The following is a 23392-nucleotide window of genomic DNA, read 5'->3' as shown; positions in this document are numbered from 1 at the left end:
CACTTAAGGTAGAAAGTTACGTATCACAGCCACAACCTCTCCAGACAAGCTGGGTCTTAATGCAGTCCACCTTTACTTTCCCTAGTCAAAATTTCGACAGTGGAACCAGCGTGGCGTTGGTTGGAGATTACCTAAGGATCACCCCAGCCCAGCAGACCCAAGCAGCATGGAAGAGACAGCAGATACAGCAAGCATTGGGTACATTACAAACCCCAATTCCTTACCCTCCACAACCAGCAAGGAGATTACTCCCTTCAGAGAGTATTCCTCCAGGGTGGGGATTTTATCCTGGTCAAGGGTGGGCCCAATGCCAGTGTATCCAGTTATCCAGCACCTGTTGCACCACTTGGTTCGGGAACACCCTGGACCCAAAGAGAAGCAGCAATCCCTTCTCAACAAAGGGATCTGCATAGGCAGCAGACTACAACTCCCTGCTTCTTCCCAACCTGGAGAAGAATTCTCTAAACAGGCCCTGCTTAGCAGGTTCCAATTCAATTGCCCTTTGGAGTACCCTTACAGGGCCCCTACATTTCATAGCCAGCTCAACACATTCCAGTTCAGCCTGCAGCTGCTATGCCGATCCCCGCCCTCCCGACCAAATCAAGTGGCTTTCAAAGCAAGGTATTTTTTAATTTTTTTTATTGATTTTAAAAAACAAACACAAACAAAACATAAAACATAAAAGCATAAAACATCTTTTTGGAAAGCAGCTTGATCCTGGGTTACATCTCTTTGTACAGACACAAATTCAAGTTCATGCTCATTTTATATACCATTCCATATCTTATTACCATTCTACATTTTCTATATAGCTTCTCCCCTCTTTTAACTTTCTTAATTTAATTTTATTTATTTCATCTAAGTTCAGATCATTATGCTTATATTTTTTGTCTGTCCTGTTTCCAGCTGTCTATTATCTTTTCTCATTAAATAAAATTTCTCTTGTAATCACTGATTGGAGTATGACGCCTTTATCTCTTTCCCCTAAATTTATAACACTTAGTATAATACATAACTTCCATTCGGATTCTGCTTAGTACATTCTAAAGTTATACACTATATTTTAAAAAGAGAAAAAATTATAAATATATAATTAAAACAACAATCCATACCAATTCAAATCTATCATTAATATTAATATTCATTTCAATCTTAAACATTTTACATATTACTTTTCAAACAAGTATCATATTTCTTTGGGAACACTTATAAACTTTCCATAGTTATTTTCCTCCCACTTATCCCACTTTTTAATCATATGTTGTTTCCAATTTTCTAACATTATTTCTAATACAAATATAACAATACAATCTTATGTACCTTTGCAGAATCACTTTTTCAGTTACGTTTTTACCCATTATCTCTAAATAAGTCCTGTTTCTTTACATCTTGCTCCACACCTTTGTAACTTCTCTTCCCTTCCTCCCTTCCTTGCTTCTTCTCTCTGCCCTTTTTACCCCCTTGTCTCTCCACCTCCATTTCCCTCTTCTGTGTTCCCTTTTTCTGTTGCTTTCTAACATTATATCCACTTTTCGATCTTATTTTTTCCTTTTTGGGTTGTTTTTTTAAGTCTTAAAGTCTCCATTTTCTTTCCCTCCTTTCCCCTTTCTTCCCCAAGTAAAGTTACTTGTTCATTAAAGATGGCTTCTTCTTTGTCCCAATCTTCTTGTTGCACAGTCTTTTCTTGTAGTTTCTCATAGGTACAGATGGCCATTTCTAAGAATTGAAAAACAGAGCCAAGAGAGCCCTTCCCTTCTTGTTCCTCTTCTTTGTATTTTTTAAATTCCATTTTCAGTTCATCCACAAGTGATGCCACTGTAAAAAATTTTTTCCAAACAACCACCCAAGTGTTTTTAGTCATTCAAATATAATTTCCAAAAGTCCCAAAGTCACCAAGCAATCCAAATACACATAAGCTGTTTCTTTTAACACTTTCTTCTTTTTTCACTTTCTCTTCCTGGGGTTACTGTTTAGTTACAAAGTTCCAGTTAAAATGTATCTTTTAGAAGTCTTGTTAGGATTAATCAGATTTTTTTAAATTCCAGGCAGTCTCCTCCTTCCAAATCCTGCTCTTATTCTTTTCCTCTCCCTTCCCACTTACAGCAAAAAAAAAAGGTTTTTTTAAGTGTTCAGAAATCCTTATTATCCCCTTGACATTTAATTATCCAGTTTAATTACCTATTGATGCCAAAGCGGGTTTTTCCGATTTCTCATTCATCTCTGTTCGCTGTCAACGTTAGGAAGGAGAGTGAAAAAAAACTTTCCATTTTCACTTTCATTCGCTGCTTCCGAATCTTCTTTGGGAGCGATGTATCTTTTTTAAAATTTAGATTCCAGGATACCTTAGTTGTTGCTTCTTATCCCGGTCAGCCAAAACTTTCACTTCTTAACTTCCTCCTGCACTTTCTTTTCCGGATGAGTGCTTCTTTGAAGCGGCCATTTCTGACCGCCGCTCTTACCGTCCTCGGGAAAGGGAGTTTAGCCAGCTGGGGAGGAAAGATGCAGCTTTCTTCAACCCTGCTGGGCTCTCCCCCCTCTTCGCCACCTCTATGGGGTGGCTTAGCCCCGAAGCCAACTGACTCGGGACGCTCCAGAGGCGAGCCCAGGCAGAAACCGCTCACGATCACGGATTCCTGCCTGCCACCAAAGCCCTGCAAACCAGAAGTCTCTTCAAAGCAAGATTTGATGGACAGCATGAATACTCTGCTTATTTCCTTACTCGGATCTGGTCCCACACGGATCAGTTTGGAAACCAATATGCAACATCATGACCTGGTTTCCACAATCACAGATGGAATGAATGAGGGGGATGCTTCAGATTGGGTAGCTCAATTGCACTACGAGGAAGCACCAGAACGACAGGATGTCAATGCCTTCCTTCAATTCCAGGTTTAGGTTCGAGAATCCTGATAGAATCGGGGAAAGTGAAGACAAAATAATGGAAATGAAACAAGGCAAGCGACCTTTAAAAGACTTTGTATGGAACTTTAGAAGGGTTTCAAGCAATCTCAGGAACTGGTGTGACAGAATACTTCTGCGCTACTTTTAGAATGCAATTGACCCAGAAGTTAAAAAATCCTGCAACATCAGAGGAATACCACAGACAGGATTGATATGCCATGTCCCTTAGGCTGGACAGAGAAATTAACCCATATGGAACCTCCCCCCTCTGAAGGCCCTCCTAAGAGAATGGTGGCCAGACGGCCTCTGACCAGACCTGCTGAAGCTGCTCCTACCCAACCCACTAAGATTATAAAGTGCTATCGATGTGGCCAGACTGGTCATAGAGCAGTCGATTGTCTGACTCCTGCACCTGTTCCACAACTGAGGCCTAGTACAGCTACCAGGGGTCAAAGAATTCCACTGAACCCTCCAGACACTAGCCAGTTTGCTAGACACACTGTAGAAGATCCCCTCCCCAAAGAAGGGAGCAAGGAACTTCCGGCCCAAGAAATCCTCCCCTCAGAGGCAGATGAAGAAGAGGGGCCCATGGTGAGTGTGGCCATTCCTCCTTTGTACAATTAAGGTGAAGTTGGTGGTGCCTGATACGGGGCATGGGAGATAGAAGCAGTAATAGATACCGGGTATTACAGATGCCTTATTGGCCTCCCCATCGTTGAACAATTAGGAATAAAGACTAAAGCCTTGAAGTGCCCAATCAGGTTTGAACAAGTAGACAGAACTTTAATTGGAGGAGTTCCCACCACCCAAATTACAGTGTTAATCAAACTAGAGATGTGCAGACACAGTGAGATCATAGCTGTACTTGTAGTGGCTCCAAAAGTGTATGAATCTATAATATTGGGACTTGTTTGGCTGGATAAATGGCCCCTAGCATCAAGTGGGAAGAGGGATACCAAAAAATCATAATAGGGGTTGGCCCATTATCCCCCTCCCTCCCACAAAGAAACTACCACCCAACAAAGATCCCCAACCAGCAGCCACCATTTCAGACTATCCTCCAGGCAAGCCCTAAGTCCCTAAAGAATACAGATATTTGGCTAAGGTTTTCTGAAGAGGAATGCAACATTTTAACACGCTCCCCCCAATTGAGCCACTGATTGTGCCATAGAGTTAGAACCTGGGGCAAAACTGCCCAAACCAAAGATGTATTCCATGACACCAGCTGAAATGACCAAGTTGAGAAATTACATCAACAATTTGGACAGAGGTTTCATTGAACCTGCCAAATCTAGGTTGGCAGCCCCAGTATTGTTTAAAGAAAAAAAAGATGGCAGCTTAAGATTATGTCTGGATTTTAGGGGTGTGAATGCGGTGTGCATAAAAAACATGTATCCCCTCCCCCTCATGAAGGACTTATTAAATCACCTGTCTAAAGGCAAGATCTTTACCAAACTAGATCTGAGAGAAGCCTATTACTGAGTTTGCATAAAGGAGGGAGACAAATGGAAAACTGCTTTCAACTGCCCTCTGGATAGTTTCCAATTCCAAGCCATACCTTTCAGAATCCAGCCCCCCCCCCCCCAGTATTTATGCAACTCACCAATGAAGTATTGCATCCACACCTATACAAAGGGGTTCTTTACTTGGGTGACATTCTTATATTCAGCGAAACCATAAAAAAACATGTCAAATTGGTCCGCCAAGTACTGAAAAAACCTTTAGCCACCAAGTTAAATGTAAAGCTGTCAAAATGTGAATTACATAAAAAGTCATTGGATTACCTGGGTTACCGAGTGTCTAACCAAGGGTTTGAGATGGACCGTGGAAAAGTAAAAGAGGTGCTAGACTGGAAACCCCCCAAAACATGTAAGCAACTTCAAAGCTTTTGGGGTTTTGCAAACTTCTATAGACAATTTATTCCTTCATTTGCCAAGGTTGCCCTCCCTTTACCAGGGTTACTGAAAGTTGGGCCTTCCCCAGCCAAACCAAAACCCAATCAACCCCTTGCTTGGACAATAGACTGTCAGAAATCTTTTGAAACATTAAAATGTCTATTTGCCGCCAAGACCATCCTCTGGCACCCAGACCCTACCAAATCTTTTATAGTCCCAGCTGATGGTAGTGATGTGGCTGTTTCAGCAATTATTCTCCAGAAGAACTCTCAAGACCAGCTATTGTCTTGCGCTTATGTGTCCAAAAAGTTGACAGTGTAAACCAGGGCGGTTTGGGAAAAAGAGGCGTTTGCCAAGTGATGGGCTTTACTATCTTGGAGGCATTTCCTGGAAGCAGTCAAGGAGCCTTTTGAGGTGTGGACTGACCATAAGAACCTTGAGGCTCTAAAGACACCTCAGAATCTATCACTTAAACAAGTCCACTGGGCTCAATACTTCAAGAGATTCAACTTTAAATGAAATATATCCTGGGGGGGGGGGAACATATTGGCATATTGTTGAGAAAACCCCAATTTGACAGTCGCCGGGAAAAGGTTGTGCAAACTATGATATCAGAAGCCCAACCCGCAGGCCAAGTAACCACCCGAGGCCAAGCCAACTGCAGTCCCAGATGCCTAGAAGACAAACTGACAACCAAATTGAAAGCAGGACCATGGTTTGTTGAACATCAAACTGATTTGACAATGAATGAATGGAACCAAAATTGGCTTGGAAGGGAACCAAAATTTATGTATCCAATACTTTAAGACTGATGGTATTTAAATGTAGCCATGACTCACGGTTGGGGGGACACTTTGGGTTCTTAAAAACCTTACATTGTTGATACAGTGTTGTCTAATATTGTAAGAGGTGGTAGTATGGGAGGGCTTCTCCTAAAGTCTACCATCATTTCTACAGTTTTGAGTTATTCAGTTCCAGATTGTTCCGGTTACACAATGAGGCAAGTTGTACAACCTCCTGTCTGTATGCAGATTCATTGTTATCTCAAATGAGACCAATAATATAATCTGCAGACTTCAGTATTTTAACACATGGATCGTTTGAGATGCAGTCATTGGTATATAGGGAGACGTGGAGAAAGGACATAGCCTTGGGGGCCCTGTGCTAATTGTACAGGTATCAGATGTGATTCTGCCTAGCCTCACCTGCTGCTTCCTCGTGGTTAGGAAGCTTATGATCCACTTACAAGTGTGTTCAGGTACCAATAGCTGGTTTAGTTTAGTTAGAAGAATGTCTGGAATGATGGTATTAAATGCTGAACGGTCTACAAAGAGGACCCTTGCGAAGGTATTTGGAGATTCAAGGTGTTGTAGGATATAGTGCAGAGCCATATTAACAGCATAATCTGTCGATCTATTTGCTCGGTATGCAAACTGCATGGGATCTAACAGCGGATCTGTGATGGTTTTTAGATGGGACAGCAGTAGCTTTCAAAGGTTTTCATAACTACAGATGTTAGAGAAACTGGTCTGTAGTCATTCAGTTCACTGATGGAGGGCTTCTTTGGCACTGGGATGACAGTAGAGCATTTGAAGCAAGAAGGAACATAGCACATCTCTAGTGATTTATTGAAGATTCAGGTGAAGATGGGGGCCAAATTGGTCAGACAGACTTTTAAGCAAGAAGGATTAATTTTTGATTGAAATATCCAGAAATATCCTGTTTTTTTTAGTTGGTTTTTCATTCTGAAGATTCCTGTTTTGTTATCTATTGCTGCCAAGTTAAACAAAGCAATGATGTATCATGTTACAGACAAGCAAATGTGGCTGACATTTGAAAAAAAGATTGTTTGGTGTAGTATATACAGTACTTATTTGAAAGCTTTTTTAAAAAGTTTGATGAAATAATAATGGTTATGGAAAGTATTCAGATTCATCTAATCATAGATAAATTAGACTCAAAAAAGGAATGTGTTCTGAAAGCAGTAGATTCACTGGAAAGAAATATGAACTCTGTAGACTTAGTCCCATAGGTGTTTTTTCAGGAGGCAACTGACTTTCTGGTTTTTCTTTGAAGACGTTTCAGTTCTCATCCAAGAAGCTTCTTCAGGTCTGTTTCTTGGATGAGAAGCAGAACATCTTCAAAGAAAAACCAGAAAGTTTAATTGCCTCTTGAAAAAACACCTTTAGGACAGCCATGACCTGGATGATAGAGAATCTCTGTAGAGATCTATAGACTTAGAATTCTGAACTTCAAACTGAATTCTTTTACAACAGCAGAAACCTGATTGCTATTTTCAAAAGTGTGCTTGCTGGGTATATGGCTGTCAATCTATCAAATACCTGAACTTCCATTCTTTTCATCAAGAGGTCATAGAAAAGATCAAGACTCCTCTTTAACAAGATTTTTGACATTTAATTGACAGAAATTTTAGATTACATTTTATTTTATTGAATTAGATGTCTTGTTTTTTGACTATTTTGAATGCCACACCAATAAAAATATTACTTTAGAAAAATAAATAACAACAATGCTTTCATTTCTTCACAAATAGAAATATGTTTTTGTTATTTAGGAGAAATCCTCATTTTGCATATCATTTTACTTTAACTCTCTAATTTTTCTAGAGCACTCTGACCTCACAAGCGAAAAGCTTGACTTTGTTGCCCCTTGGAACAACTAACTCCACATCTCTCAATTCTCAAAAAATCATAAATCAGAGTGGGCCTCCAGTTGTCACCATTACACATCACAAATCCCCTGTGGTAGCCCGAAAAACCAAACCTCAGTATCCCTGCCAGCTTCATGGAGTCAGAGAAGTAAGAATTATGTGAAATTCTTCTACTGGTGAAAATGTGATGTAATCTATGGAGCACATGATTAGATATTCATTTATATATTTTTCTTCTTAGTACTATAGAATACTATAAAAATTTAATACTAATAATTTGTCTAAATAGTTGAAATTCTTAAAAGCTAGCTACTAATTTTATTGTTTTTTTATAATTTTATTTATACATTTTTCTTTAACATATAAGTGCTTAATAAATAGTGTATTGTCTGAATCAATTTACATATACATAATGATAGTAATAATAATATTCTTATATATTATGGTATTCTTCCAACTTCTAATTTCTACCTTTATTATCTAACCATTGGTAAAACAAATCCCAGGTTAAAAAATATTCTGTATTTTCTTTGCCCTATATCTTTAATGTTAACCTATCCATTTTCACACAATCTAATATTTTTAAATTACATTTTCATCTGTAGGAGTTTCCTCACTTTTCCAATGTTTACATGCAAATGTTCCAATTACATGTAAAAACATGTAATATTAAACATGTATATAGCAATTATTTTTTAAAAGGGAACACCTCAACTGTGAAAGCTTTTGCTAATGGAACTGTGGCTTGAATGCTTCATAAAGAGGCAAAACATTGAGGTTATAGATGGTAAATTTTTAAATATAATGGGATTTTTTTAAAAAAAGGGTTTGATACATCATGGTATATAACATAACAGTTGAATTTAAAACATAGCACATAATGTACCAAGAATTGGGTAAAGCAATTCTCTTTTGTATAAATGTTGTATCTTTGCTATTTTCCATTAGTCCAGTTTCCTATAAGGTGTATTAACATACCTTATAATTGGATTTGAAATTTTAAAGTTGTTAGGGTACTGGTTAGGTTACCTCTCTTAAAAATCAAAGCTATATATTATGACTTCTTAAATTCAGGCTTTGTAGCATGTTATCCAGCTAGTAGTACAATGTTGGCAGTTGAGGTTAGATTAAATATGTCAGCAACATGTCAAGGCAGTAGCTATTGTGTCAGTTGTGATTGTTTTAATGAAGGGTGAAGATGAGTGGAATTATTTGATTCTGTTGGCTGGTGATGATCTTTAGTTTAGAATATATCATGCATGTTCTCATAAGAAGCTGTCTATAGACAAAATAATTGCTAATGTAGAGACAGCCAATAAGAAAGCATCCATTTACCAGATGAAAGACTGTTAAGATGGCTTTCTGCTACCTGTCTAGTTCTCACCTTGCTCACTTTTATCTGCTTTTTCATTTAAATATGCTTATGGAATCTATGTTGTTCCAGATAAGTTTTGAAAATAAAGATCAATCTAAAACCTGATTTTTTAAAAAATAAAGATTCCTATACATTTTCTGTTGCACTGCCTTTAGTATAATCTTATATCATTAAGTACTCCCTAAAAATCCAAACACCCAAAAATGAACAATACAATGAAACTTTGGGAAAGATGGATTTATTGTAACAATATGTAAGTATAAGGTTCTTCATACCACCCTTGGACTCTATATGCATCTAATTATAGTCTTTGTATACATTTTGATTCTGAGAAACACTTTCTAGGGGTAATGGACAAACTAATCTCTTTACCTAGTAACAGTGTTCTCCCAATTGTTAGACCAAGATTCAGTCTTTATTGCATTAAACCAGTTGTCCAATATACTCCATAAGCAAACCATATCCATATTTTAACAGTTTTCTACTCTTTACTATTATAATAAAGAATAGTAAAAAAGACTTCCCTATTTTTTCAATCTTCTCAAAGTGTTTATGAATTTATCACTGTATTTGTCATAAAATCTTTGTAATAGTCCTTGTAGCATTTTCTCACTTCATTTCATCCCAAGTCATGAATCTTTATTTTTATTTTTAGTCGTTTTATTATGGGCACATTTAACTTTCTCTACATATTTCATTGCACTTTTTATTTCCATCAAAGTTTCCCTTTCTCTCCTTCTTTAAGTGTACTCTTTCAGTACATTCTTTGCAACCATCTCTTACCTATATTCATGTTATATAACTTTCTGTTATCCTCATTTCTGCTACTTTTTCATAAAGGACTCATATTTTCTTATCAATTAATCTATTTTCACTCTACTTTATTTTACTTTTTATACCCATTTAAAAGGGTAACATTATATCGCATCTCAGAGAATGGGATGCCATGGAATTAACTTTTTGTGAAATTAGATTTTGTATTTATATAAATTTAAATAAAATATGTACTTGCAGATTATGGCCCAAGTGGAAGAACAACAGAAGAACCTTGTGCAAGGCATTGAATCCCTTCCAGGTTCTGGTCCTCTTTCTGCCTTTGATCAAGACTTGCTGCTTTTAAAAGCTACTTCTGCTGCTGCTCTCAGTTGCCTGGGAGAATGTCTGCATTTGCTTCAACAGAATATAAGCCAAGTGAGTGTAGCCCGGAACAAGACATTGCTTTCAGGTGTGTAGAGTTGGCTGGCTTCTTTCTTTATTTTTTGTTGTCCCTTATTGCTCATATGGTAGTTGCCATATGACTAGTTACAGTAGATGAAAACTTCATGTGGTTTTTAATCAAAATATATCAAAAGGGGATCATGGAATCTCAGTGAATAACACACTATGCCAATATTAAAATTTATTGAGAATAACACAAAAGTCATTTCAACAGTATTTATACATATACCTGGGAGAGAAAATCATAAAGATGTTTTTACCAATAATATATGAATGCATACTGTACCAAAGCATTATTTTTGAATTAGATTAATTCAAAGAACTATAATGAAGATGTTGAATCAATGTATTGTAGTTCTAAATGCCTATGTGAAGGTACTGAGTTAGTTAGCTGTTCTTGCTTTTAATTTTTTTTAATGATGAGGTAATTGTACCTGTCTAACTGCTATATATGTCTGTCTGTCCATCCGTCCACCCATCCATCCATCTATCATCCATCCATCTGAGATACTGTCCACCTTCCCAATAGACTCTGGGAAGCTTACAGAACATAAAAAGATAAATAGAAAAGAAATTGAAAATTGAAAACTATGCAGAAAAACTGGAATCAAGAAAATGGTATTTGGAGATAAAGTCTTCTTACCACATCAACCACCTCCAGCAGTGAGCGCCCCTTTGGAGTCCAAAGACAACTGGCAAAACCAAGTTTTAATGACCTTCCGGAAGGCCAAATGGGTGGGAGTAGAGTATTCCACAGGGTCAAGGTCACAGTAGAAATGTTATTTTCCTGTCTGCTGGAATCCCTTAGCTGATAGGTACAAGTATGGTGGGCCAGTTCCATTAGAGTAAGATGGCTCCTCAAAAACTCTGAAACCATGTCATGTAGCATTTCAAAGGTAATAACACCTTGTATTGGACCTGGAAGAAACTGGTAAATAATGCAGCTTGTGTAACAGCAGTGTTATATGCGCCACCCTAAAGGCCCCCAGAATTGTGCATGCCAGTGCATTCTGTACCAACTATAGCTTCTGAATATTCTCCAAGGGTAACTTCATTAGATTAAATTGCAGTAATCCAACTGAGATATGGGTATGAGATATCACTGTGCTCAGCATCTCATGATCTACTTAAGGATGAAAATTTTATGTGAAAAAGTTGCACATAAAGTTGTGCAAAGGCCCTCCTAGCCAAGACTGACAACTGCTCTATGAGCAGGAGTCATGAGTCCAGGAGAACTCCAGATTGTGCACTTGGGTAGTACAACCATATCCAGAATTAAAGATGATAACCACTGGATCCTGAGATACCTTGCACCCATAACCATTCTGTCTTGTCAGGATTCAACTGAAGCTTGTTGTCCTCCATCAAGACCCCAGACACTGGGAAAGAACAGCCACAGCATCACCAGGATGTCATCAGCATACTGATAATATCTCATCCAATGTGTTGGATGATCTCACCCAGCAATTTCATATAGATGTTAAAAAAGAGTGCAGAGAATACCAAATCCTGTAGCACCCCACAAAGGAGAGGCCATGTTTTTTATTTATTTATTTATTTTTGTCAATTGCTCACAAAATAATAGGTATAAGTAAAAACATAGCTATGAATACATGAATACATATAAGAAAAATAAAAAATAAAAGAAACAATACTACAGGGATGGTAGGCACATTGGTGCATTTATACATGCCCCCTACAGACCTCTTAGGAAAGGGGTGAGGTCAATAGTAGACAGTCTAAGGTTGAAGTTTTTGGGGTTTGGGGAAGAAACCAGAGTCAGGTAGAGTATTCCAGACATTGACAACTCTATTGCTGAAGTCGTATTTCCTGCAATCAAGTTTGTTGCAATTAACCTTGAGTTTGTATCTATTGTTTGCTCTTCTGTTGTTATGGTTGAAAGCTGAAGTATTCATTGATGGAGGTAGGACATTGCAATGTATGATTTTATATACTATACTTAGATCGGACTGAAGGCGGCGTAGTTCTAGGTTTTCTAGGTCTAGAATTTCGAGTCTGGAGTAAAGCATTTTTTTTAAAAATAGCATGGTCCCGGGTTGAACTTCTTTATACAGACACAAAACTCAATTTCATGTTCCTTTTTGTATTCAATTCCATATCTTATACTATTTTACATTTTCTATATAGTTTTTCCCCTCTTTTGATTTTCTTGATTTTAATTTGATTATCTCATCTCAATTCAAATCATTATATTTATACTTTTGTCTGTTCTGTTTCAATTTCATATTATCTTTTCTCATTAAACAAGTTTTCTCCTGTAGTTAATAATTGGAGTATGACACCTTTATATCTTTTAATTACATCCATTCAACTCTTATTTAAACTTCAATATATACCTTAAGGTTATGACCTTCAATATAATACATAATACATAACTTCCAATCGAATTCTGCTTGGTACATTCTTATAATACACACTATATTCTCTAAAAAAAAAAAAAGATTGTAAACATATGTAATTATAAACCCTCATTCCATTCCAGTTCAGTTCTATCATTAATAATCATTAAAATCTTAACATCTTTAACACTTCTTTTCAATTAAATATCATACTTCCTTAAAAACACATATAATCATATTTTTCCCTTATTTCTCTTCACATATGTTTTATAAATCATTAAATATACCTTTTATTACATTTATTTAGTGACAAGCATTCCACTGAATTACGATAGCTATTTTATCAGACATTTTAATCATACATTGTTTCATATTTTCTAAAATTATTTCTGTTTTTTTACACTAACTACACTACACTACACTAATTACACTATTTTATCCCTCATTTTAATCATACATTGTTTCCAATTTTCTAAAGTTATTTCTATTACTAATATAACAATACCATCTTATGTACCTTTGCAGAATCCCTTTTTCCATTAAATTTTCACCCATTATCTCTAAATAGGCCCTGTTTCTCTGTATTTTGTTTCTGTCCTTTATTACTTCTTTTCCTTTCTTTCTTCCCTCTCATCTTTTCCCTCCCCCTTTTACCCCCTTGTCTCTCTATTTCTAATTCTCTCTTCTGCATTTCCCTCTTGTGTTGCTTTCTGATTTTATACTTATTTTTCACTCTACTTTTTTTGGAGTTGTTTTTCCCAATCTTAAACTTTCCACCCTCTTTCCCCCTTTCCTTTTTTCTCCCTATCTAAGATTACTTGTTCATTAAAGATGGCTTCTTCTTTGTCGCAATCTGCTTGTTCTACAGGCATTTCTTGTTGTTTCTCATAATTCCAAATCTGATGATTTTTGTGTGGACGTATGTTGAGACAAAAGTCAATCATGTTGTGGTCACTGTTGCAAAAGGGTTCTTTAATTTGTATTCTGTAAATTGAATTCAAACTATTGCAGAAGATGAGATTGAGGCAGTTGTTAAGTCTGGTATTGTTGATTGCTAGTTGTTCTAGTTGCAGATTTGTTACTGCATTGTAGAAGGTTGCATGTGTGGGTTCAGTTGTACATTTGTTAAGGGTCCAGTTTATATGAGGTAGATTGAAATCACCAAGAAAGATAAAAGCGTGTGGGCAGGATGCTGCCCATGTTAGTAGTGTATTTAGCTTGTTTGGATGTTCGATGTCATAATCAGGGGCTCTGTAACATAGTAAAAACCGAAATGTGATATTTAAGAACAGTTCACAGACGATGGTCTCAGGAATAGCAAGCTGCTGGGTAACTTGGATGTTTTTTAGATGTAGGGATATTTTATAGAAGATAGCAGCACCACCTCCTCTATGGATTTCACAATCTGATCAGTAAACATGATAGTCGTTTACTGTGGTAATGGAGTCAGGGAGAGATGCGTTGAGCCATGTTTCACAGACAAATATAATGTCGAATTTAGCCGTATTTAGTAAGAGGAGAAATTCAGGTATTTTATTTACAAGGCTTCTTGCATTGAGTAGCTTGCATTTAAGGCCAGTTGTTGTTGGAATAGAGGTAGTTGGGGGCGTGCATGCCTAGTTTTGGGTGATGTTGGATTGGATGGGGTGGGGTTGGATGCGGAGTGGGTTGTGTGACTTTCTTTTGATGCAGTCAGCTCTGTAGTCAATGTACAGGTCCTTTTCTCCATTGTCTAGACGGTTTTTGAGTTCTGCGCTTGTTGTTGTTGGACCTCTTGCTCTCTATCAACACTGATTGGGACTGGCCTTGGAGAAAGTAGCCAAATCAGTGCAGTACTGTGCCAGTAGACCTAAACCCCACAGCTAGCCCAAAAGGATACCATGATTGATGGTATCAAAAACCGCCAAGAGATCAAGGAGAGCAAGAGTGGATGCATGACCCTTATCTCACTCCCACCAGAGATCATCCACAAGCACAATCAATGCCATTTCTGTCCTGTAACCAGGCCTGAAACCCAGTGTCATCATTCCAAGTAATGGACTCTGGGAAGTGAGGACTCTGATACTTTGTTCAGGTTCAAGAGATCTTTTGCCTTCGGAAGTTGTGGAAGCTTCATTACTTGAGACTTTCAAGAAGAGATTGGACTGCCATTTGTCAAAAATGGTGTAGGGTCTCCAGCTTGGGAAGAGGGTTGGACTAAATGACCTACAAGATCCCTTCCAACTCTGGTAATCTATAATTTGTAATTTATTGAGTACATCATATCAGCACTTATAAAGGTGAAGCTAGTTCTAAATTATTCCCATGCTTAGGGATAGTTAAAAGAATAAGACCTCCTCACCCCCTTGTGTCTCTCAGGTTACATGAATCAATCAGTCCAGATGTAGCTTCCCAGTAAACCTCAACAGGTGTCCATTGACATAACCTTGATTCTCATGGTGGCTGGTGGATGTTATGGCTTGCCAGCTGAGGCACCCCATTCTTGAGTTCCCCCCATGCTCTCCCCCTCTCCCTTGAATGGCAATCAAGAAACGAAGCAGAAATAAATATGGCTTCAGCTGAAGTTGTTTTGCAGGCTGACACCCAGCTGAAGGATGTCCACATTATCTATTTCATCTAGGACCCTCTGGAGCTGCAGTGCAATAACTTTTTCTACCACCTTTCCTAAAAAAGTAGAGGTGATAAACTGGATGGGAAATTGTGCTGGCAGATGGGGCCTAATGATGGTTTCTTGAGGTGGGGGTGGATCAAGGCATCATTAAATGATGCCAGAAATACCCCTCCTGCAATGATGTAATCACTGCCTGGACTCACCTGCTGGTTGCTCTCTGAGGGCTTTTACCATCCAGAAGGGACAAGGATCTAATAAGGACAGCTGCAAAGAACCTATCTATTACCTCAGGTCCAATAGGGTCAAACTGTTCCTGGATAACTAGGCAAGTCTGTTCCCTGGGTATCTCTAATGGACCTGCTCCATGTGTGATCTCAAATTAAACAGATCTGAGCAATTTTATTAGATGCTTGACAACCCCATGAGTGTTTGTGTGAGCTTTCCTCCCCAAGGAGGGACCAGGGCCATCAGGCAACACTCTGTGGATGCAACAAGAATGGAGAAATAGTGGTGTTTCACTGCTCTTACCATCATCATGTAGGCTTTAATAGTGGCTGTGACTTATATCCAGTTGGTTTGTTCTGAGTTTTCTTCCAGTGGCACTCTAGCAGTCATTTGGGCTTTTTCAGCACCCTCAACTCTTCTGCAAACCACAAGGATTTTTGGGAGCATAGGGCCATGAGAGGGTGCATGGGCACAATCATTTCAGAATAACAGAGTTGGAAGGAACTTTGGAGGTCTTCTAGTCCAACCCCCTACTAAGGCAAGAAACCCTATACCAATTCAGACAAATGATTGTCCAATCTCTTCTTAAAAGAGGGCCTCTAGGCCTTGGCTGCTTTTTGATTCAAGATTGTGGCCAAAACCTCCCAGGGCTCCCATGGGAGATTTCCCCAGCTGCTGGAACCTAAGCAAGTCCACAAGGCCCAGTCTGTCTGCTATCTTGGATTCAAAATATATTCATTCTTTTTTTAAATCAAAGAAATGCACCACTCTAAAGTAGCAGTTGTTGAATAGTTTTTAATTTCAACCACGTCAATTTGAAACAACATCCGTATTTGAGATGCATGACAAAAAAAACCCAATGTTTCTCATATGAATTTGAAATTCTACTATTCAAAGAAAACCCTAACATGTAAGCATTTCTTACTTAGTTGATCACACTGGTATAGTTTGGCTCAGCATATGAAATTTTGATTCTATAAGTATAAACAATCAGATGTCAAACCTACCTGATTGAATTCCTACAGTAGAGTTGAGTCATATTCTTAGACTTAGCAGTTGTGTCATTTTAAATGAAACTTTGTTTTCAAGCTGTGTTGATATTTCTTTCCTGTCTATGTATGCTTTGAATTATTTTGAGTTTGAGGTTTTTTACACAGTAAACCCGGGACTCTGGAGCCAACAGCATTATCTCTGTAGATCGCTTAAAGTAAAGTCACAAAGATCTAGCAGTGATATTTGCTTTGGTTTCAAGCCATTGGAATGTTTTAAGGCACAAAGCACTAGGCAAGCAAAAGCACAGCTTCTGGAATTCTTTCTTTGTTTCATCACAAACAGTGCAGTGTGAACAAATAGCACTTGTAGAATTCTGGATAATCAAATAGTCTTCTCCTTGGAGTAGAAACTGCTTCAACTTTATTTTTAACCTAAAAGACAGTTTGTTCATTCATCTATGCCTATATTGTTCTATTTGAAGCAGATTCTTGGCTGTGGTTGCTGCTATGAACGCCAAATGACTGAAGAAATTTCAGGTGCCAGCAGATTTTTATAAAGAAACGTTAAGATAATTTTTAAAGTAAATAAATATATTCAGATTCAATTTTAGATGATTAATAGCACACTGAAATAAAAAAGTACCACAGCATCTGTGTTAGCCTGGGTAAAAATACTAAACTGCTAAATGTCACATACCAGTCAAAAATTGAGTTTTTATTAATTTCAAAAGAACCAACTATGAAATAATTTTATTGGAAGATTGTCATTTACAACAGATACTCAGAAAAGTAGATAAATATAGAAACATTTTGATAATTGCAGTGACAAAAGAAAAGTAAGATGGGTTAAAAATAGCAGGAGAAATTTTTGTCTAGGTTCTTGTCCCGTTTCCTCTGAGTTCCTGTTTTTGATTCATCAAAGCCTACCTTTGCTATTTAATGCCCAAATGCCCTCAAGTAGATTATATCCATGAGAGATGTCTAAGAAAGAGGACCCAAAAGCCAATGTGATAATCACAACCTTTATTAAAGGTAAATACTTACAGGAGTAAACATGTAATGTCCCTGTGACAGACAACGGATATGTATGCTGTATTCTCCCATGGCATGTCCATGGCAGAGGCTGGTTTGTAACACTTTTATAGCTATGTGCAAAATAAGGTTTGTGAAAAAGTAACTCATCAGCGAAATGCTCTTCCCATGAACTCCTCAGTTTTTCTGTACTTGGCACAACCACATTGTGGGTTCTCAGATATATTCTGCATCATGCTGGGTATTATTTTTATACTCTGCACTTGGCAATTATTAAACATGGCATTGGTTTGGTTCAAAGTATATATGTACACAGGTTGTTATAAAGGGCAGCAGCAGGAACTTTTAAAATTACAATTTCCTTATGTCTCTTAAAACTTTCTGGCCAGGTCTGCTGTTCCACAGAGATGTATCCAGATAGAAATATGCTGAAAGAGATATTTCTTATCAAGGCTTTTTATGTCATTTCCCCATCCTCACATTGAATACCTGGAATGCATGTTGTAGGAAAGATATTGCAGATTACTTTTTTCTTGTTTTAGAAAATATCCTAGTATGGCATGGATCAAAGTCAAATTCTACAGAGATGCTGAAAAATAGTGCCCTTGGTTCTTTAACAACAGCAAGCGCCAGTCTATCATTGTCAGTCATACCATCTGTGATACAAGATGAAACTATGGTAAGTCTTGTATGAATATAATTAAAACAGCATTTATAAACTATATTTGAAGGCTTTGCACATATTTTATATTTTGCACATATTTTATATTTATATTTTGGATACTGTCATACAGCAATTTGGTTTAGGTTCTTGTATCTAGGCATAATATGGTTGGTTTATTGGCAAATTAGAATATGCTGCTTGGGAGGATTGGACTAATCATATCAATGTCTAGTTTACATCTTGAAAGATTCCAAAATAACATTTTGATAAATTTATTTAATTACATAACAGCTTTCTAAAATACCTTCTTTGTTATTCTCTTCTGAAGCTTATATTTTAGGAAGATAGGAGACTATGTTTTAAAAAAGGATTTTTATTTTTAAATATACATCAGTATCACTATATAAACAGTGTGGCCTCTGAGTATAATTCATTTTCATACAAACAGCAGCAGCAGCAGCAGCAGCAGCAACAACAGCAACAACAACAACAACAACAACAACAATAATAATAATAATATAAAATAAGAATAAAAATTATAAATAAATAGTAAATAAATCAAAAGACTAATATTTCAGGGAGATTCACTATCACCACTTCTATTTGTCATTGCATTGTTCCTCTGTCAACAACACTGAATAACTCAGGCCATGGCTATCAAACATCAAAAACATCTGCCAGACTATTCCACCTCCTTTACATGGATGATCTGAAGCTGTATGGAAAAACACCATTTGAAATAGAATCGCTGCTCAACACTATTCGAATATATAGCCAAGATACTGCAATGGAGTTTGGATTGGACAACTGTGCCACACTCACTATCAAACAAGGAAAAATAGTGAAAACTGACTTCCGGTTTGAAGTTTCTTCGGCGACAGACAGAAATCCGTGATCGTGCGCGGTTTCTGTCTGGGCTCGCCGCTGGAGCGCCCCGAGCCAGCTGGTTTCGGGGCTAAGCCACCCCTTAGAGGTGGTGAAGAGGGGGGAGACCGCCAGCAGGGTCGAGGAGAGCCGCATCTCTCCTCCTCTGCTGGCCATTACTCCCTTTCCCAAAGGCAGTTGCAGCGGTGGTCAGAAATGGCCACCACAAAGAAGAACTTGACTGGAAAAGAATGTGCAGGAGGAAGATAAGAGGTGAAAGTTTTGGCTGACTGGGTTAAATTGTAAAAGCAACAAATAGGGTACCCTAGAATTTAAACTTACAAAAAATAACATCGTTCCCAAAGAAGAGTCGGAAGCAGTGAAGGAAAGTGAAAAGGGAAAGGTTTGGCTTTTTTTTCTTCTCTCTCCTTCCCTATACTGACAACTAAGAGACTTAAATAAGAAATCAGAAAAATCCGCTTTGACATCAATAGGCAATTAAGCTGAAAATAAAACAAAATGCCAAAGGGATAATAAAGATTTCTGGACATTAAAAATTTTCTTTTTCATAAGCAGGAAGGGAGAGAAAAAGAATAAGGATCTGGAAGAGGGAGGAGACTGCCTGGAATTAAAAAGAATCTACAGTAAAACTTCAACAAGACTTCTAAAAGATACGTTTTAACTGAAACTTTGTAACTAAATAGTAACCCCAGGAAGAGAAAGTGAAAAAAAAGAACAAAAAGAAACAGCTTGCATGTATTTGGATTATTTGGTGATCTTTGGATTCTTGGTTATTATATTTGAATGACTAAAATCAATTGGGTGGTTGTTTAAAGATTTATACAATGTCACCACTTCTGGATGAATTGAAAATGGAACTTAAAAAGTACAAAGAAGATGCACAAGAAGGGAAGGGTTCTTTTGGCTTCGTTTTTCAATTCTTAGAAATGGAGATTTGGAACTATGAGAAACAACAAGAAACGACTGCAAAGCAAGAAGACTGGGACAAAGAAGAAGCCATCTTTAATGAACAAGCAATTTTATGTGGGGAAGATAAAGGAAAGGGGGGGGGAAGAGAATGGAGAATTTAAGACTTAAAAAAACAACCAAAGAAAAAATAATAATTCAAAAAATAAGTATAATACTGGAAAGCAACAGAAAAGGGGAATACAGAAGAGAGAAATAGAGGTAGAGAGACAAGGGGGTAAAAAGGGGAGAGAGAAGAAGAGAGGGAAGAAGGAAAGGAAAAGACGTTACAAAGGACCGGAGCAAGATATAGAAAAACAGGACCTATTTAGAGATAATGGATGAAAATCTAACTGAAAAAGGGATTCTGTAAAGGTACATAAGATTGTATTGTTATATTAGTAATAGAAATAACTTTAGAAAATTGGAAACAACGTATGATTAAAATGAGGGATAAAATAGTGTAATTTAGTGAAATGTTTGTGAATAAAATAAGTGAAATAAAATAAAATAAAATGAATTAGGAAGGAATGGGAACATTTTAATTAGTTAATGTTTTATAAAATATAAGTGAAGGGGGGGGAATTAACTATTGAAAGCTTCTAATTGTTCCCATAGAAGTATGATATTTAATTGAAAAGTAATGTTAAAGATGTTAAGACTTTAATGAATATTAATATTAATGATAGAATTGAATTGGAATGGAATGTTGTTTTAATTATATACATTTATATTTTTTTCTTTTTTTAAGAATACAGTGTGTATTTTAAGAATGTACCAAGCAGAATCCGAATGGAAGTTATGTATTATATTGAATGTTATAACTTTAGGGAAAAGATATAAAGGCGTCATACTCCAATCAGTAACTAGAGGAGAAATTTTGTTTAATGAGAAAAGATAATAGATAATTGAAACAGGACAGACAAAAAATATAAATACAATGATTTGAATTGAGATGAGATAATTAAAATAAAATTGAGAAAATTAAAAGAGGGGAGAAGCTATGTAGAAAATGTAAAATAGTAATAAGATATGGAATAGCATATAAAAATGAGCATGAACCTGAATTTGTGTCTGTACGAAGAAATGTAACCTGGGATTACGCGACTTTCAAAAAAGATGTTTTATTTGTATTTTTTTTTCTCTTTGTGAAATCTCAAATAAAATTTACAAAATAAAAAGAAAAATAGTGAAAACTGAAGAAATCAAGATGCTCCATGAAAATAACATTAAGAGTCTGGATGAAGATGATTACTACAAATACCTGGGTATCTTTCAAGCTGACAACATCAAGCATACTGAAGTCAAGAAAAAAATAGAGATGACTACATCAAAAGGGTGAAAAAGATCTTAAAGTCCAAACTCAATGGAGAAAATACCTTCAAGGCAATCAACACCTGGGCAATACCAGTCATTAGATACATAGCTGGAATAGTGAACTGGATTCAAACAGAATTAAAAACAACGGATAGGAAGACCAGAAAAATAATGACAATGAATCATGTTCTTCATCCTCACAGCGACATTGACAGACTTTACCTACCAAGGCAAATAGGTGGGCGTGGAATGTTGCAAGTACATCAGATAGTTGAAGAAGAAAAAGGGGCTTTGGAAGATATCTTTGGAAGGACAGTGAAGAAGATGCACTTCTTCATTAGTATGTCTTCATTAACTGAAGTTAATATGCCAGGAAGGCTTGCTGGCTACCGGAGAGACCAAATTGGCCTACAAGAAAGATCAAATGAAGAACAGAACGGAGGCATGGGAAGACAAAGCACTACATGACCAGTACATTAAAAAATAGCAGGGAAAGCAGATAATAACAAAACCTGGCAATGGCTAAGAGCAGGAAAGTTAAAGAAAGACACCCAGGGATTAATTCTGACTGCGCAAAACCAAGCCTTAAGAACAAATGTATACAAAGCCAGAATTGAGAAGACAGGAACAGACAGTAAGTGCCATCTATCCAAAGAACCTGAAGAAATAGTGGACCACCTGATAAGCTGCTGCAAGAAGATTGCACAAACTGACTACAAGCAGTGGCATGACAAAGTAGCAACAATGGTGCATTGGAAGATCTACAAGAAATATAATTTGCCTGTAAGCAAGAACTGGTGGGATCATAAAATAGAAATAGTCATAGAAAATGAAAAAATTAAATTGCTCTGGGACTTCAGAATCCAGACAGACAGGCACATGCCACATAACACCCAGACTTAACAGTTGTCAATAAGAAAGACAAAAAAGTCTGGACATGGATGTGGCAGTGCTTAGAGACAGCAAAATAGAAGAGAAAGAACTGGAGAAGATAACAAAATACAAAAACCTACAAATAGAAATAGAACGATTATGGCAAAGGCAAGCAAGGATAGTACCAATAGTAATAGGTACCTTGGATGCAGTCCCAAAATAATTGGAGCACCACTTGAAAACCATAGGCACTGACAAATTTGCCATCAGTCAATTGTAGAAGGTAGCTTTACTTGGAACAGCTTCCATCCTGCGGCAATATCTGTAACACCATCAAACATCCAGATGTGCCTATCCCAGGTCCTTAGTAAGGACTTGATAGGTAGACAAAAATGCCAGTCTGAACATCTGGCTGACTCTGCCATTAATAATAATAATAATAATAATAATAATAATAATAATAATAATAATAATGATAATAATAATAATAATAATATAATAATAATAATAATAATAATAATAATAATAATAATAATAATAATAATAATAATAATAATAATAAATAACCGAGTTGCTAAAATCATTCACTGGAAACTATGCCAAAAGTTTGGATTTGAGTATAGTAACAACTACTGGGAACATCAGGTTGAGAAGGTTCTGGAAAATAAAAAAGTCAAGATCTTGTGGGACTTCAGAATTCAGATGGACAGGCATTTGGCCCACAATACACTTGACATAACAATAGTTGAGAAGAAAAGGGTTTGGTTCATTGACATTGGTGATGCACGAATTGTAGACATGCAGCAGGAAAAGTCACAAAGTATCAGGACTTAAAAATTGAAGTCGAGCGACTTTGGAAAAAGAAATCGTATGTTATCCCAATTGTAATTGGAGCCCTTGGAGCAATACCTAAAGGGCTGCCTTGCTATTTGAAAATCCTGAATTTATCAGACTTGAATACCCTGATTCTACAAAAAAACACCCTACTTGGAACAGCTTATATCCTCCAAAGCTATATGAACAGTTCCTAGATCCTTGGTTAGAACTCGAGCTGTTGAGTTACCAACCAGCCCCAAAGACTCTGAATCTCACTAAAGATTAAATAATAATAATAATAATACTCATCATCATCATCATCATCATCATCATCATCATCATCATCATCATCCTGACTACAAACAATGTCACAACACAGTTTCTTTACACCTCAAGATTATTAATCAGTTCCATTTAAATAGTCCAGGTAGCTTCCACAGATCAAAAGTCACTTTATTTTACTTAAGAGTCTTCCTTGTTCTCACAATAGAGTCTCCGGTAATCATAAAGTACATAGTTATAGAACAGTAAGTATTACCACAATCCTCCAGATAAATGTTGTTTGTTTCTCTTATCAGGAATTTTCCTAGGCTTGTAGGGGTATGAATATTT

General features: G+C 36.9%; 1 protein-coding gene across 3 annotated transcripts in view; it reads left to right on the top strand.

Moving 5' to 3' along the window:
• The window catches only part of OSBPL10 (oxysterol binding protein like 10), a 222849-nt gene that overhangs the window by 125402 nt on the left and 74055 nt on the right, over positions 1-23392 (top strand). Inside the window, exons 1-3 of one of the 3 annotated variants that reach the window (XM_087915370.1) lie at positions 7231-7615; positions 9857-10067; positions 17823-17959. In XM_087915370.1, coding sequence (XP_087771496.1) covers positions 9860-10067; positions 17823-17959 — 345 coding nt within the window. In that variant the 5' untranslated portion in view covers positions 7231-7615; positions 9857-9859. Of the gene's footprint in view, positions 1-7230; positions 7616-9856; positions 10068-17822; positions 17960-23392 lie in introns of those variants that run through there. The other 2 variants (XM_087915371.1, XM_026717766.2) reach the window with 2 other exon arrangements.

This window comes from Pseudonaja textilis, chromosome Z, assembly GCF_049901715.1.
Source record: "Pseudonaja textilis isolate UNSWEBS1 chromosome Z, rPseTex1.2, whole genome shotgun sequence".
NCBI lineage: Eukaryota > Metazoa > Chordata > Lepidosauria > Squamata > Elapidae > Pseudonaja > Pseudonaja textilis.
This window is presented reverse-complemented; position numbering and strand designations above follow the sequence as displayed.